General features: G+C 53.3%; 4 protein-coding genes across 4 annotated transcripts; 1 reads left to right on the top strand and 3 right to left on the bottom strand.

Moving 5' to 3' along the window:
- Nucleotides 1–3,819: 3,819 nt before the first annotated feature.
- CTHT_0043500 (uncharacterized protein) lies at nucleotides 3,820–4,044 on the bottom strand (the record flags this gene model as incomplete). The annotated part of the gene is made up of 1 exon (XM_006694682.1): nucleotides 3,820–4,044. The coding sequence occupies one exon, from the start codon at nucleotides 4,042–4,044 to the stop codon at nucleotides 3,820–3,822; it is 225 nt and encodes a 74-aa protein (XP_006694745.1).
- A 1,049-nt stretch (nucleotides 4,045–5,093) lies between these two features.
- Nucleotides 5,094–9,042, top strand: CTHT_0043510 (uncharacterized protein; the record flags this gene model as incomplete). Its single annotated transcript, XM_006694683.1, has 5 exons — nucleotides 5,094–5,155; nucleotides 5,876–6,125; nucleotides 6,836–6,980; nucleotides 7,035–7,146; nucleotides 7,200–9,042. 5 exons carry the CDS (start codon nucleotides 5,094–5,096, stop codon nucleotides 9,040–9,042), a joined length of 2,412 nt encoding a protein of 803 aa, XP_006694746.1.
- A 1,237-nt stretch (nucleotides 9,043–10,279) lies between these two features.
- Nucleotides 10,280–11,389, bottom strand: CTHT_0043520 (ubiquinone biosynthesis methyltransferase coq5-like protein; the record flags this gene model as incomplete). The annotated part of the gene is made up of 1 exon (XM_006694684.1): nucleotides 10,280–11,389. The coding sequence occupies one exon, from the start codon at nucleotides 11,387–11,389 to the stop codon at nucleotides 10,280–10,282; it is 1,110 nt and encodes a 369-aa protein (XP_006694747.1).
- A 336-nt stretch (nucleotides 11,390–11,725) lies between these two features.
- CTHT_0043530 (alpha subunit-like protein) lies at nucleotides 11,726–13,590 on the bottom strand (the record flags this gene model as incomplete). The annotated part of the gene is made up of 3 exons (XM_006694685.1): nucleotides 11,726–11,931; nucleotides 12,221–12,920; nucleotides 12,970–13,590. The coding sequence occupies 3 exons, from the start codon at nucleotides 13,588–13,590 to the stop codon at nucleotides 11,726–11,728; spliced, it is 1,527 nt and encodes a 508-aa protein (XP_006694748.1).
- Between the last annotated feature and the right edge of the window lie 3,195 nt (nucleotides 13,591–16,785).

Consider the following 16,785-nt stretch of genomic DNA (forward strand, 5'->3'; position numbering starts at 1 on the left):
TTTGGCGATGGTTATCCTTCGATTATCCTCCTGATTTTTCCGTATATTTCAGATCAAAATGTATGGGGTATCAACCCCGGCAGGCCGGGCGCACGAAGGCGCTAAGGTCGGCGACGATGGTGATGATCGATGAAGGTGTTGATATCGTTATTGATGATATTTCAGTCTCAATCGCCTAGGAGGCGCGAGATGGGACTGCAGGATGGCGTTGCGCGGACGGATTGATTGGTCAGGCAGCGTCAGGGTCTCGCTCAGGGTCGCTATTGTTGTGTCTCAACTACTTGACGTCTCTGCGACCATGTATTCCCGTGTGATAAATCGAATCGAAAGTCAATAAAACCCGAAAAAAAAAAAAAAAAAGACTAACTCGTTGTGCTCGTGTCCCACGGCAGCGCCACAAGGGACATGGTGCACGATTTAAACTGAATAAATCGTCGTCAGCGACGGTGATGAACGAGTGTGCTGGGCAGTGCAAAGCAGAAAAAAACCCGAGTAAAGCGAACGATGGAATTCAGGATTCGAGGCTGTTCTGGCCTTGTCACCCTCGGCGTGGGGAAACCTTAGATTTGGGCAATTAACACGCGTCCCGCAGATGGATGGCACGTTCAAGGCCTTTGGGTCATGATACGATGAATGCGACGGATTTGACGAGTGCAACGAAGGCTGTGTTCCACCTGCATCCTGGGGTGATGAGCTCGTCTTTTGTGCTTTTCGTTGGTTGGACGTTTGGCCCCGTCTCATCGTTATGCTGCTTGGCGATCGGAGGGGGGTCATCGACTCGATGAATACGGTTAGTACGCCGTCGCTAGGCCGATGCGGGAATCTAATTCCCGAAGCGAACAACTGGTCGTTTTCACCATCATCGGAGAGCCATTATGTCTCCATTTCATTACAAAACTCTCGTAGGAAGCCCAATCCAGCCCCAGCGACGTCAACCTGGCAGTTTTCCCTGCTTACTCCAAAGCTGACGAACACATGGGAGGCTGTGCCTATGGCACTTTCGCAACGCGCGCGATGCCTTGCATGATGGAAAATGCCCCTAGGCTTCTGGAAGCCAGCCCCACCTTGCTAAGTAAGCACCATGCCAATCACACCAGCAGCCAGGGCTGCTGACGGATCCACTGGCCCGAGATTGCACTCCCCTTGTCCCCGTTACGGGCAAATCACCACATCGGCACTCGGCGTTGGTAAAACCCCGATGCCAACGGCACCCGCATTGTCGTCAGCCCCGGGCAGTTGGATATAAGCTCTCAGCCTCTTCTTCTCTCGAGGGGCAAAGCGTTCACCAATCATACTATAAACAAGGAAAATGGCCTCAAGGGCCAGACTTGCGCCTGTGTACTCGGGCGTTTCGCTATCCACAACCATATGGTCGATGTAGAGACAGTTGCCAAATACTGTCGACTCGGTAGACATTTGAAGGCTCGAATTTTCAAAGCGCCTGAGGCCCTTGACATCCTTTATTCTATAAGGAGCCACCGGGCTATATTCTGAACCAGTCGACAGTGGTATCGGGAGACTGCATTAACTGTAACCTTGGCTACATGTAGATATATATATTGTTCCCTCAAACTTGCGATCTCTGCTTTCGTTCTTACATGTTCTTTTCTTAATTGATCTGCTAGCCAATTCACCGTTTCGCACCTAGCTTTAGTCTTTTATCAAACAAGTGAACTCTAGCTCAAGCTCTCATCTCATGTTTTCAAATATTTCATGTTAGGAAATGCTAACACTAGGTTGGTCAAAATCTCGCAAGGTCATTGTACTGTTGATTTGCCTACATACAAATGAGCACTTTTGATTTATCTGCACTGCCATCCTTGGGGAGGGATTCACCGCGAAACCCCACGCATGAATTGAAAAGACGGCCAATTACGAAGCCATGACTCTCACATCATATTGCAATGCCTTCACATTATAACATGTGCCCAGTCAGCCACTGCCACAATTACAGTCATTCTTGTCTCATCTTGGTCGAGTTGATCGTTGTCGACATGATGAATTGTGCTTATCTTCAGTGCACAGCGATATGGTATTTTCACGCCTGCGCAGACCAGCACACTTTGAAGGCAACCAGACTTGTCAATCCTGCACAGCCATAGTGATGGAGTGGGATCCCACCGCGAAGATATCATAGGTAGCCCCTACGCCTAATAATTCACCTTCGGGGACATTTAGATACTTGGGCTGCTCGTCGTATTCATTCCCAATTCTGCCTGCATCTACGTTGGCTCCGGCGCCTGCGCTTAATGCAAGAAACAGAGCTCATCTTTTTCTTCCACACCATGCCGGGCTAAATGCATCGATTTCGAAACGCCCTCGAGGCAGTAGCGTCTACCCTAGGAGCCACGAAGCATGACACACGACAATCAGACTCATTATTCAGTCTGCTTCTCAGTGGACTCGATATTGATCCCAATCGCAAAAACATGGATGAGAGAGCGCCGCTTCACCAGACTGGCGACTGTAAGCCCGGGGAATTACAAGGTTACTCTTCAATCATCCGTTTATCCAAGTTAACGCAAGGGATCAGCTTGGCCAAGCGCCACTCCATCGTGCAAGAGATCCATCAAGCTTGATTGCGCTCACCAGCGCACCAGGCATCGATATCAACTGCCAAGATGAAGATGGTGAAACTCTTCTGCACCGCATCATCGCAATTCGCCAAGACCAGAGATTCGAAAAACAAGTCAGTTTGGTAAACATTCTTCTCCACGCACAGGGCATCGATCAAACATTCAGGACAAATTTGGTAGAACACCACTCCACGTTGCTGTGAACGGGCAATACGATGCTATACTTGGCACCCTCTTGAAAATACCGAACGTTGATGTCAACTGCGGAGGCTCCGGCGGCAGAACTCCGCTACACTTGGCCGTCAAAGATGGGCTTCAATACAATGATTGGCTGCCTAATGCAGAGGTCCTACGAGCGTGGACATACAGACCCAAACCTTGAAAGGCTACTCGGCCATCAAAGGATCGATATCAACTGTAAAAACTGTAATGGCGAAACAGAATTGCACTTTGCAGTCAGGCGCTTGCTCAAGCTGTACACGCTTGAACATTGCTGTATAGAGTCCTTTCTGAATCTGCTTCTTAGGGCTCCAGGAATCGACCCACACTGTACAAACAACAATGGGCTAACTCCTCTACACATGACTGCTCGGGAGATCACATTATCAATCCGTATCATTTTTCAACTGCTTCTCGATGCAGTTATGGCAAAAGCACATAACCTCGACTCCAAAAGCAACAGTAAGCAAACGACAAGGACGACCAGGCCGATGGACAAGAATCTGTGCATATAGGAAAAGACAACGAGTGAACTACTGCATGAAGTCATTCGCTACCAGAACTCACTTTCCTTCGGCATGATCTTAACTAGCCCTCACATGATTTAGAATGGCCCTTTTATCAAGTTCATCCATCGTCAACGGGAAACAGCACAATGGTGAGACGCCACTCCACCATGCTGTCAAGCAGCAGCACTAAGCTATCCTCCAGCTGCTTCTCAGTCACCCAGCAGTTGCTGCTAATTGTCGCGACTGGCAGGGTTCGCACACCTTCCATAATTGCCTTAACGACCCAATCAAAGGAAGGAGACCGGGATTCCCTCAAGATCCAAACGATCCAACTATTGCTTTCCCACCCAGGCCTCGATGTCAACTGTGGAGACATAAAAGAGACTACTCCTCTCATGTGCGCTGCCCGATAAGAATACATTACACTGGTAACATGGTCTCCTATTATCCATGTCTCCATCCAAGACGATGGATGTGCCACTGAGAAGCATCTGGGTTTAGTCGAGCCTACCATCCTATTCAGGGGCCACGTGAAGGCACAGTTGGCGGAGCTTCTCAAGACCTCCCTTTTGGTGATTCAGGCCAACCGCACGGCTGTCCAGTCCGTTGCCTTGCAAACGGTCTGCGCACAGGTTGTCCTTGCTGAGCCGGTTGTCTGACAGCGCGGGGTCGCCCATCCACAGGAGCGAGCCCACGCTGCAGCCCTGGTTGCCTTGGCATGGATTGCGGTTGTCGAGCATGTGGCTTAGCTGGCTGCAGGATGGGGACTCTGGGTTGGATAGGTGGTAGCTGAGCGACGGACGAGACAAGGGGGACAGCTGCCGCCAAAGCAGCTAGAATGATTAGTACAGAGACGATGAGTGCAGTAACAATGCGCTGTCTATGGAGTGATCTCGGGTTTTTATTGACATCGGGATTCCATGAACGATAATGATGGATTCCCTCCCATGCTGTAGAGGCAGGGCCAGCTGAATTGCGCAGGAGAACCCGGGCCTGCCTGGCCAGGAGACGAATAACTGGATTGTTTCCATATTCTCGTCGGTCCCTGCGTCTCTGAAGCCCGTGTAAGAAGAAGGCAAATAATTTTCCAGAGGCTCCCAAAACCAAGGACAGCGAAGAATGTCCGGATGGTGAGCAAGGCGTTAGCGCCTCTAGTTAAAAGTGTGAGAACCAAGCCATTAGGAAACGCAGAATATTGAGAATAATCCCGCCAAATTCCAGTTTGGATGTCCACCATAACTAGGCGAGAGAGGGGTGAAGAGGATTGATGATGATGAGCACTTAAGACATGATAATAGAGACCAGCTCTAGCCACTTAGGCAATAATGAAGCCGCGGAACTTGTATAATTATACATATGCTCGGGCAAGGACTCTCCTCGGTGATTTTTCTGACTGTGCTGCAAGCCAGAACGTTTTCTAGCACTTGGGTCCTTTGCAGAAAAAAATTGGCTGTCCAGGTTTTCAAAAACCAGCCGCATGCTTACTCTTTGCAGACAGCAACTAGGAGCTTGACAGATTGGATGTCGGCACTCTGTCAGCTGGTTGGCGCTCACCGCTCAGCCTTGCGATCGAGAGACACCGCATTTCCCGTTTATGTTCCATGGCGCTTGCTGAAACTGTGAAACGAACGTCGAGTGTGTTCTTGCAACCGCAGCAAATGAATGGTAGAGAGGCTCTCAACAAGTGGTGGCCTTTCTAAACCCTGGCCATATCCCAGACCAGGCGAACTGGTCAAAGTGAGCAGTCACTGGGAAACCACAAGTATAAACGCTCATGAGGACCATCAAAATGGGTACGCAACTTCCTGGGAGTGTTAACTACGCTCGGAATAATTTACTCAAGCGCAATAGGTGAGCATGTGAAATGAGTTGGACGAATGAGAGGCGGTGAGGGGCAAGTTTTCAAGGAGCAGAGTCGCGGATCGACAGTGGTTGAGCAGCTCTGCTTTGGAAGCCCTCTGCTTAAGAGAGTTAAGATGATACTGACTTGACTTCATAGACATTAACAAAGCGCCGTATGACTTTTGCCTTTTTGGTGGATGCTCATCGTTGATACGATGTAATCCCTGCCTTCTTCGAGTTTATTCAGTCCCAAGGTTGACCCTGTCAGACAAATCTTGGAAAGTCTTGGAAGAATGTTATGCCTAAGATGTTTATGATCTTCTTCCGGGATGGGCCTTTGGATGCCATCCGCTATCATCGACGTACCAGAGTTGGTTCAGGACTGAACGGTCGAGGGGTCTCCAGCAAAGTGGGCTGAGTCTCATGAAGTTTTGTTGTCAACCAGGGTTCCGTGGATCATGGAGGAGTAATAGGAGGGCGCTTGTACACAGCAGGGAATCAAAGGTCGTAGAGACATAGTCTGTGTGAAAAGTTGAAGCAAAAATTGTACCCAGGGCCTTAGAGATGGAAGAAAGAGCGCGTCAAAGGCCCAATGTCAAGCATGGCCATCTGCTGAGGCATTCATTGCTCCTAAACATGTGGTCAGCCTCATTTTCGGTTTCTTTGGGGCACCTCTGGGCCTTTCTTATGTCTTCTGGGGTCCTTGGCAGACTAACCAGGATAGGCTAGCGCCAAGACCCTCGCCGCGCAAGGTGGGCCTGTCAGCGAGTTCTGGCAGGCGGCGGCCAGATGCTCGTCGGGCAGGTCGCTGTCCAACCACGGGAAGAGAAAGCGGCGAACAAGCCGCAGGCAAAAAGACGTGGACCAGGAGGACCGGGGCCAGAGCCCAGCGCTGGAACTGCATTGCACGAAGCACCAAACAAAAAGCCAATCCCAGAGCTCCAACCCGGAAGGCAAAGCCTCACCTGGCACCTCAGAGGTCCCTCCCACCATCCGTAGAACTGCTCGGGCGTTTTCGAAAAATCAACCAAGCTCACAGGCACCCTGCCCAGTCAACCGACTTCATCGCCAGCCTCGTCCGCAGCAACCGCCCCCCCTCCTCGAGATTCGAGATTCGAGATTCGATCGTAATCGAGAGCCAAGACCAGCCTTCGGTTTCCTGCGTGACTCTGCCTTCTACTTTTTCCTACAATCCCCAGCTGCTGCCTCGATCCGGCGCCGTGTTTCCATTCCGTCTTTCTTTTTAGTTGATACCCCTCCATCTGGTTGTGGCAGCTAACTTGCTTGGCCACCAAGCTTGGAACTGTTTTTTACTTTCTTTCTCCTTTGCTGCCAGGACGGCATCGACAGCACACTGGTTGCGACCGCAGAGATTCCAATACCTACTACCACAGCTGCTACTGAGGAGCATCACCCTCACCCAGCTGCTTGGCTCCTCTGATCTTGACACTCCCCCGCCCATCGACTTCTTTTCCCCCCCACATACCTTCAACCGTCCATCGAGTCGATTCACAGGATGGCTTCGGTGAGCTCCCTCCTCGACTTTGCCTGCCTTTATTGGGTTCGGTACCGCCCCGGCGTGTTGCTGCTCCTCCTCAGACAACTTTTAACGCTGCGGGACCTCCCCTCCTTGCTGCCTCCTCCCCGTCTGCCCCCAAATCCTGTGCTAATCTGCGACAGCAACCTCAGGGCCCCTACAATCCGGGCTACCTGCCCAATGGCGCCAATGTCCCTCGTCCTAATCCTGTGCCCGGCGCAATCCCGCTTCTGCCCAACCAAGGGCGTATCCTCAAGGAGGGCCCCACCAGGGTCCTGTGCATTGCAGATGTTCGAGGTGCGCACATCGGATGCTGATGGAAGAGGGAAGTATGCGTGTTGACATGCCCAGGCAACCTCCGGTCGCTGAACGAGCTCGCCAAGCAGGCTCGCGCCGACTACATCATCCACACGGGCGACTTCGGCTTCTACGACGACACATCTTTGGAGCGCATCGCTGAGAAGTAAGTGGGCCCTCTTTCGCTCGATAATCTTGAGCAGTTGCTGACGGACGCAGGACCCTCAAGCATGTTGCTCAATACTCGCCGCTCATCTCGGAGCAGACCAAGAAGGCGATCGCTGCTGCTGGCCCCGGCCCGATCAAGGGCAAGTTCCCGCCCAGCGAACTTCCCCTCTCCGAGCTCCCCCTGCTGCTCAGCGGCGAGCTGAAGCTCGATGTGCCTGTCTATACTGTCTGGGGCGCCTGCGAGGACGTGCGCGTGCTGGAGAAGTTCCGCTCCAAGGAATACAAGGTGCCAAATCTCTACATCATCGACGAGGCACAGTCGATGCTGCTCGAGGTGGGTGGCGTCAAGTTGCGTTTGCTGGGCTTGGGCGGCGCTGTCGTCATGCACAAGCTCTTTGACAATGGCGAGGGCCGCACCACCATCGCCGGCGGCCAGGGCACCATGTGGACCACTCTCCTCCAAATGGGCGAGCTTGTCGACACGGCCAACCGCGTCTACGACCCGACCGAGACCCGTATCTTCATTACCCATGCCTCACCTGCCCGCGAGGGTTTGCTCAACCAGCTCTCAGTCACCCTCAAGGCGGATTTCTCCATCTCGGCTGGCTTGCATTTCCGCTACGGTAGCTCTTACAACGAATTCAGCGTCAACCCGACCCTCGATCATTATCGTGGCAAGCTGGCTGCTTCCAAGGCTTCGTTCAACGATGTTTGGGAGACCGTCAAAGGTGAGGTTGAGCCGGCCATTGAGAAGAATGAGGCTCAGCAGACACTTCTTCGTAACGCCTTGAGCGTTGTTGAGAAGATGCCGTCAACTGCTGCTGGTGGTAACCCCTTCGGTGGCGCCCCTGCTGGCGCTTCGGCCGCTGCTCTTGGCCAGGTCGACGAGAGCGCTTTCAAGAACATGTGGAATTTCAACCTTGCCGATGCCGCCTTTGGCTGGCTCGTGTTGGAAATCCAGGATGGCCGGATTGGTACAGAGATGCGTGCGCAGGGCTTCAACTTCTCTCATCGAACCGCCAAGCAGCCGCTGCATCCTCCCGCTTCGACTCATTCCTCCATCCCGAGCAGCACGGCTGCTAGCCAGCCGTCGACTCAAGCCCCTGCTGGACCATCGTCCACAACATCGACTACTACTCCTGCTGCTGCCCAGCCTCCGGCGTCTAAGCCCACCCCCCCGCCCGCGGTTCCCCAGCAGGCTCCTAAGCCTGCCGTCCCAACACCCGCGCCAGTTCCCAAGCCTGCCACGCCGCAGCCGGTACCATCATCTGCCTCACCGGCTCCGAAGGAGGAGAAGCCTGCATCCGCACCCGCTAATGGCGCGTCAACGGGCTCTACCGCCCCGGCCGAGTCGTCCTCTGCCCCATCCCCGGTACCGCGTACCCCTGCCGAGAACATGATCGGCCTGTTCGTGATGAATGCTCAGTCTGACGATCAGGTTCGCGACCTTTTTTCCGAGGAGGACAAGCCTAAAATCCTCAAGATCGACCGTTGGGGCGCCAACAAGGTTGCACTTTTCAAGACGGTTGAGGACCGCGACGCGGCCATGGAGCGCATCGCTGACGAGTTCAAGACCCGTGCTCCTGGCCAAGAGGACCGCTCCAAGCCTCTCGTGAAGATCTTCCAGCCCCCTGCGCCGAGGCAGTTCTCTCGTACCAGTGCCGGCAACTGGGGCAGCTCTAGGAGCGCCGGTGGTGCTAAGGGTGGTGATGGGAATGCCCAGAGCGGCTACCGCAGTGCCGGCGGTGGTGGAGCCAGTGATAGCGAGGGCGCCGGACGTCGCGGTGGTCGGGGCGGTGGGCGTGGCGGCCGTTCGGGCGGTGAGAGAGGTCGCGGACGCGGTCCCCGTGGCGGCGGCAAGGAGGGCGGGTCTTCTGGTCAAGGGGAGGCTTGAGTGTCAGGTGCTGAGTTGATTTTGTGGGGCTCTGAGGATCTTGCGATTTGTCCTCGCCTGACTTGGCCTGTTTTCTCGTCTACTTGCTGCCATGTCCTCTCTCTCTCACGGCACACTAGAACACGACACCGACATCCCTGTTATGGACGGTTTTTGGTGTGTGGGTTTTCGTCGTCACGGCTTGATGATGGATGACAATCGATGGATGCTATGTGATGGTAATTACTTTGCCTTTTTTTATTACCTCTACTACTCTATTAGACGGCTTTTCTCCTTCTCTACTTCTTCCCAGCCCATTATGTCGTCTAGTTGTCCCCCGTTTTCGGTCTCGCCTTCTTTAATCTTTGGCTGTATGTAGGGCTCGGAGGAATGAACGGAGGGAAGTAAGGACAAAAAAGGGTGGACCGACAGACAGGAATGAGTGGGGAAAAGAGAGAAGGGAAGGGTAGGTGGACTGTTGAGTCGATGTTATCTTGCGTTGGTGCTAATGTCCATCTTCATGATCATATCCATGATATGGGATGGTACATGGACCTCTACTTAGGTAATTCTAGCCCCCATTCCTTCGAGCGTGTAGTTAATTGGCGAGGAAGGGAGAACGAGTATCTGATGAGAACGGGCCATGTCTGGTCGTGTCAACCTGTGTGTGTGTATGTGTTGTGCGAGACAGGGGGATGGTAGAAGAAATAAGGGCAGGAGGGTCCGTCAAGACTGGACAGAAAGGGATTAGGCTGGTCGTGGGGGAATAACAATGATAAAAAAAAATGATGAAATTTTTTTCTGGTGACTTTGCTGGTACATATGGCTGGATGATTGGTAAGCAGGTAGATGGGCGGTAGGTAGGACGGATCGGTGAATGGAAGGCTTCGTTGATATCCAGATCTCATGGATAAACATGGCTTGCAAGGTTCGACGATGGTCAACTTTAACCTTGGTTTTTCCTATTATTGTCTTCCTAGAGGGCAAGATGCTTCTAGGCAAATATAGATCAGCGCAGAGATGCACGGGATGAGGGTTGACTGCTTAAACCACCATGGCTTCAGTTGTGACACGGTAGGGCAGACAGTGAGTGCGGAGTTTACTGGGACACAGCATGGGAGAGAACAACTGTTGAGGTACATATGAGAACATTCAAACACACTTTTACATAACCCACCAATTGGTATCCCATCCATTGGTATACTACAGACAAAGCGGTACAATATTATACAGGTATATGCTCATTACTCAACCCCACTCAAGTGCGAGGCTTCATGCCCTTATGAATAGCCGCCACACCACCTGTCAGATCCTCATAGCCCTCGCCTGCAATCACAAAGCCAGCATCCAGAATCATATCCCTAAATTCTTCCTGCGAAGGGAACCTCTCAATACTCTCAACCAGATATTGGTAGCTATCCCGATCCGCTGCAACCAGCTGCCCGATCAACGGGATTGCCCTGAACGACCACTCCTTATACACGGCATTGAACAGCGGGTGCTTGTCCGCCTTGCTGAACTCCAGGCAGGCAAACACACCGCCGGGCTTGAGCACGCGATACGCTTCCCTTAACGCGGCGGGGATGTTGCTGAAGTTACGGATGCCGAAAGCTACGGTATACAGGTCGATGGAATTATCAGGAATAGAGGTGGTCGCCGTAGTGGGATCGAAGAACGGCTTCTCTTCCGAGGCGGGGTCGGCAGGGGGGTAAGGGACCAACGGCCGGGCCTTGGTCAGGTCCTCGGCATTCGCCTCGAGGAAGCTTAGCGCCGCCTGCTGCGACGCAGGAAGCGACTCGGAGCGGTGTTTGCCGACCGTCAGCATCGCCCGGTTAATGTCGGACATGATAACGCGCACGTCGGGGTTGCGGTTCACCACGTGCGCCGTGTGCAGCATGCGGAAGGCAATGTCACCCGTGCCGCCGGCAATGTCAAGGATTTGCTGCGGTCCCCTGGGATCTGGACCCGCCGTGAGAGGGGAGAAGCCTGGGTTCAGCGTGCGCACAAAGTGGTCTTTCCAGACGCGATGCCAGCCGAAGGACATGAGGTCGTTCATGCGGTCGTAGGCTTCGGCGACGGAGGTGAAGACACGGGCGACCTTTTCGCGCTTCTCGGATTCGGTCACGGTCTGGAAGCCGAAGTGGGTTGGGCGGGAGGGATCGGGGATAGCATAGTCGGGGGTAGGGGGCTTGGAGGAGGTTGATGTTGACGCATTGGCGTCGAGCGAGGGGAGGGTGGTCGAGAAGGTCCGGGAGAGCGGCGACAGTGATGATATTGATCGTAAGCTTGTCTGGTATTGGGAGGATCTGGACAGGACGGTGCTGGTCAAGTGGGGCAGTGCCCTTGTGAGAGCTGGACGGGCGGCCATGGCGGGCAAGACCTGGCCGGCGACAGCTCTAAAGATCGAGTGTAGTTGAAGATGGGTGTGTCTAATAGGTGGGATGCGCGCGGTCAGCAATCATACATGTGAGACGGCTTCAAATGGAAGGTCAGGGTCTGCGACCCAAAAATCGGGTCGGTCGGCTGGCTTGGTGTGGCTGCTCCTGTGAGGGGCTGTGGCTTGACCTTCTCGAGCCCCAGTTTCCAGCCTTGCAGGCGGGGCGCCAAGAGAATTCCCTATGGTCAGAATGGCGGGGCAGATTGTCGATCAGTGAGACACTGCGGCTCGATGACTTACGAGATATGAAATGGAAATCTCAAATACTTAGGCCTGAGCCTGAGCCTGAGCCTGGCCATGATTCTCCGATTCCCCGGCCTCATTGGCCTCCCCATGGTCAACCTGTCTGGCTGTGATGCGGCTTCTGGCGACTTGCCGAACATACTTGATACCGACGACGGCGAGGATGACAGTGATGCTCAAGACGATGAGAACAGCGATGACGACTCGGTCGTTGTTTGACATGTTTGGTACTGATTTGAGTAAGTGATTTCGGTGGGTTAGATTTCTGTAACTTTATATGGATCAACGAGAAATGGTTGGTTGGTAACTAGTTGCAGCGGTTGATGAAGTCGGGAACTGGTGTTTTGCTCTCGTCAAGGTTATGTTTGCGCGTGTGTTTGCGCGTGATCATAGTGAGGTACAAAAACTAGATTTGAATTACAGATGAAAGCAGGTATCTCTACTTGTTGACATCTAGACTTTCTGTTCCTCCCTCATACTCGCCAACATCATATTCCTGGGGGTATCTCTCCAACACACTCTTCAATTCACCCATTTGCTTCTTCAAATCTGGCGTCAGTTCCTCGTACACATCCTCAAACATTGCCCGCAATGGCGGCTTCTTCTCCCTCTCGGCCTCGGCAAATGCCTTCAGCACATCCCTGCGAATGCTCTCACGCGCCTCTTTTTCCTTGTTTTCGTCCCAAATCCCCTTCGCTTCCATCCACTTGCGCAGCCGCGCAATCGGATTATCGCGACGCTTCCAGTCTTCGACTTCAACCCGCGCGCGGTACGCAAACGAATCGTCCGACGTACTGTGGTGGCTGACCCGGTACGTCATAGCCTCGATCAAGACAGGCTTACCGCCGTCTTGCAACGCCAGGTCGCGCGCCTTCTTTGTCACCTCGCGCACTGCCCAGAAATCGTTGCCGTCCACACGGATCGTGTCGATGCCGTAGCCCAACCCGCGGCTTGCGATACCGTCGCCCCGGTACTGCTCGAGGGTTGGAGTCGAGATCGCATAGCCGTTGTTGCGGCAGATGAAGATCACGGGGCAGGAGCGCGTCGCAGCGATGTTGAGGGCTGCATGGAAGTCGCCTTCGCTGGCGGCACCTTCGCCGAAGTAGGCGGCCACGACGCGGGGCGGTATGCTGGGGTCCTGCATGCGCTGGATCTTGAGGGCGTACGCTGCTCCAGCGGCCTGCGGGAGCTGTGTTGCGAGCGGCGAAGAGATCGTGTGCTGAAAGATCAGCTAAGCTATTCGATGCCAGAAGGAATTCCGCACTTACAATATTGAGCTGCTTACTCCCATAATGCACAGGCATGTTCCTCCCCTTTCCATAATCCTTATGATTCGCAAACAGCTGGTTCATGAACTCGGCCAGGGTGAACCCCCTCTGTTGGAAAACGCCTTGCTCGCGATACTGACAGAAAACAACATCTTCTTTCGCCAATGCCGACGCTGTCCCAACGGACACGGCCTCCTCGCCCGCTGATACCATATAGAAACTCAGTCGGCCCTGCCGTTGCGCGTCAAACATAATCACGTCCATGATCGAGATTGTGAGCATGTCTCGGTACAGCTTGATCACTTCTTCATCGCTCAGGTCTGGGGTGAAAGATTGGTCGACTACTACGCCGTGTTGATCAACGACTCGGTAGGTCGGCAGCGCTGGGTAGGTCGACGGGTGCTCGAACCGCATCGTGCTGCTAAACTCTGATTTAACGGCTCCGGGGAACATGACATGCTTGGCATCGAGCCGTTGGGAAAGGGAGCTGGATCGGCGTAGTTGCCTTGTTGATGAGGCGGTCAGGATGGATGTGGGATGGCTCTGTCGCCGGAGGGCGTGTTGAAGAGCGCTGGCCGCGCCCTGGCGGCGGAGGAGTAGCGGCGCGCGGATGCTCTTCATTGTTGCTGGTGACTGAGATGAAATTGAAGGAAGGGATCAAATTAGACGATTCGGGCCCTGACAGCGATCCGGAGGAGATAAATGCGATGAACCCCCCAGCCAAGCGCAAGGGGCGGACTCTCGCATGCTGGTCAGCTGGGTCGTTAAGTGCATCGCGGCTGGTGGCTCTGCCCTGGACCGCAGTGTCCAGAGGGACCCAACGACGTCACTTGTGCCGATGGAAGCCGTTGGCCTCCTGCTATCCGCCGCCTGGGGTTGGTTGTCAGCGCGTCTTGGCGCCAGGGGCTTGGTGGCAGCGGTCCACCGTACCCCGGATTCTGGGATGGGGTTCATCGAGCGACAGGTTGTTTGAAGCGGCAGGGCTGTTTTCATATGGTAAATAATAAGGCTATGTACAAGTACCCGAGGTAGTTCTGACAAAGATGGGCGAATAGGGATCTAATTGTTGTTGCAAATTGGTATTTCTCCCTTTTTGGTATTTGCAGGAAGAGCATGGGTGGCATGGGCTTCTAGAATCTCAGATGTCCATTAGAGACTCGGGAAACAAGAGGAACCCCCTTTCAATGACTTCCATCGCCAATGATTACAGCTAAGATGAGTCTGTTCCTTCAACATTTCATGGCATATCAGCATGCTTCGAAGTGTCAATTCTCTATCAATCACGAAAAGCGAACCTATCTGCTTACTTGGGCTGCCTTGTAAACTGGAGGCCTGTGAGCTGGGTATTGGTTATTGAGACTAAGTGATCTATCTGGTTGATCTCGTTGTGTATCTTGCCTTGTTTTGTCGGGTGGGGATTTTTTTGCAATATGATAATCACAAACTTGTCACTCAGTATGAATGCTAGCTGCAGTGAGTACAAGCACAGCATATACTTGGAGAGAAAATGCCAGATATTGTTTTAGGGGATTTGGGGGTATCTTAGATTCACATTGATCATCCCCTCCTGTTTGGGCTGAAAGGGTGGCACCAAATCGACCAGACACTAAGTTGTCAGACAGCATCTTCGAGAAATGCCAATGTGATGAGAGATATTAGTGCTTCCACGGATGGCAACCTATTGGTAGGTTGACGGAAATCTACAATAACGAGTCTTACATCACGACAACATTCCACTTCCTTGATCGTTGCATGAGGATGAACATCATACAAACGAGCTGTAGGGGTGGATAATGTTGCAGTGGAACACAGTGATGGCCATGGGAGCGGTCACGCTTATTCATAGGTATTTGTATCTCTTTCTTGAAGGGTAGACAAGAGCACAGGAAGCTTCACGCACATATTCATGCAAACAGTTACTATTAAGAGGCAAGGAGAATTGAACTTCCTGCATCGTGCTGTTTCATCAGAGTCCTAGTCTTTTACTGACATTCTTGGAGCTGAACTTCCTTATCGTTATCGCAGCCCCACCGCCCCAGCCCCCAGCGTCAGCCGAAGCCGGGGAGCAGGGATCTTCGCTCATGGCAGAGCGCCAACAGGAAGCTTGGAAGTTCAGTGAAACGGTGCGCATTGGCACAAGCCACCAGCACAACTGTCTGACCGTCCGTCATCGCCCTGTCGTTGGGGAACTGAGCCTCAGGCTACTACTACGTTCTGTCAGATATCCAAGCCCAAGCTTGCTGTATCCCGAAGCACCTTACCATCTCATCAAGCCCTGAACGACTTCATCACTTCGTCGTCAAGCACATCTCGACCCCTATCTCCACATCAACCACGTTGAACAGTTGACCCATCAAGCTAGCCAATCCCGCTTTCCTAACCGCGACAAGCGACGACCGCGCGTCTGCTGTCGGCCATCTGTCTGCCCTTGTGCCCGACCCGATCCCATTCCATCAATTCCCTTTCCCTCCGCACTATCACTTCATCCCCTCTTCTTCTATCACGGTCACGCAGTGCGCAGCGAGGATTGAGCACACGCTTATGCGTTCATGAGCAACCATCCCCAAAGCGTCTCGCTGTCCGACCCGCCGCCGCACAGCTCTTCTGCCTGCCTCCCAATGGCGTAATCCATGGCAGAACGACGTCCTGCATGTCCGCATCCGCACTCGCGATCCAAATCGGCCTTTGATAACGATCCAGCGTGCCTGCCCTCGCCGTTGTCTTCGGTCACAACTGCAACTCCTTCACCATTATTTTCGGCGTCTCGATCTTCCACGACTACTACCTCAGCCACTGCTGCCTCGTCCAGGTACAGCTCCCTACACGGTTCTTTCTGTCTGTCAAGTTCCCCTCTCCATCTTGTCTTTGCTTCCAGGTCTTTCTTTCACCCAAAGCCAGGCCTTCACCTGGTACAGCTCTACTTTTTATCTTGCCCAATCACCCTGGCCATTTCGAGTTGCGGCAGCGTGACCTGCTTTTCTCCTGGCGACATCCTCGCTTCTTTCCTTTTGGCCTGGCCTGAACTGGCAACTGGTCTTGTCTCTGTGATCGGCCGGGCTGCCCTGGGCGCGTGCATCAAGTAGCAGCGCCAGCATACAAACAAACAAAAAACAAAAAAAAAAACTCGAAATCCGGGAGACGGGACAGGGAAGAAGCGTGAGAGAGCCAGGCTTCAGGAACCTGCCGCTTCCCTGGTTGCTGGAATCAGCCCGAGTGGTGCTTTTCCAGCATCAGGCATGCCCAGACCGCCCTGTTCAGGCGTGCATAACTGTGATAGACTAGCAAGTGAATGTTTGGACCGATTTACAGCCTTCCTCAGGGTGAAGTTTCGCAGAAGTTTTCGCGGCTTCATCATTTTGCAGTCTAGAGCCTTGTTCGCAGGTTTGCGGTTTCGCAATTTCCAAGAGCGCAGCGGCAGAACCAGAAGCGTTGGAGAGCCCCACATCACCAAAGAAAGAAGTGTGCGCTTCCTCCACTCCCACGAAACATCCAAGATCCATCCCACGACTGCCCTTGTGCAGTAGATGTGCAGCGGCAGCAGCAACACTCTGGCCCAGTGATATTCACATCCACAACACTAGCGCTGCCTTGAATAACAGCAGCCTAGCCAGACAACAACACCGGCTTGCGGCCACAACCATGCAACGCCGACAGTAACACTACCAGGGCCAGCACCATTTCCAACGCTATCAAAACATCAGACAACTGGCAGTCCACACCAGCACACCAGTAGCAGGCCTGCCAGCCCGCCGCATATCTTAAAACACACAACCCACTGTCGCCGACTACAGCCCACAAGAAACAGCCAAACCCCAT

The sequence above is a fragment of the Thermochaetoides thermophila genome, assembly GCF_000221225.1.
Source record: "Thermochaetoides thermophila DSM 1495 unplaced genomic scaffold scf7180000011818, whole genome shotgun sequence".
NCBI classification, from domain to species: domain Eukaryota; kingdom Fungi; phylum Ascomycota; class Sordariomycetes; order Sordariales; family Chaetomiaceae; genus Thermochaetoides; species Thermochaetoides thermophila.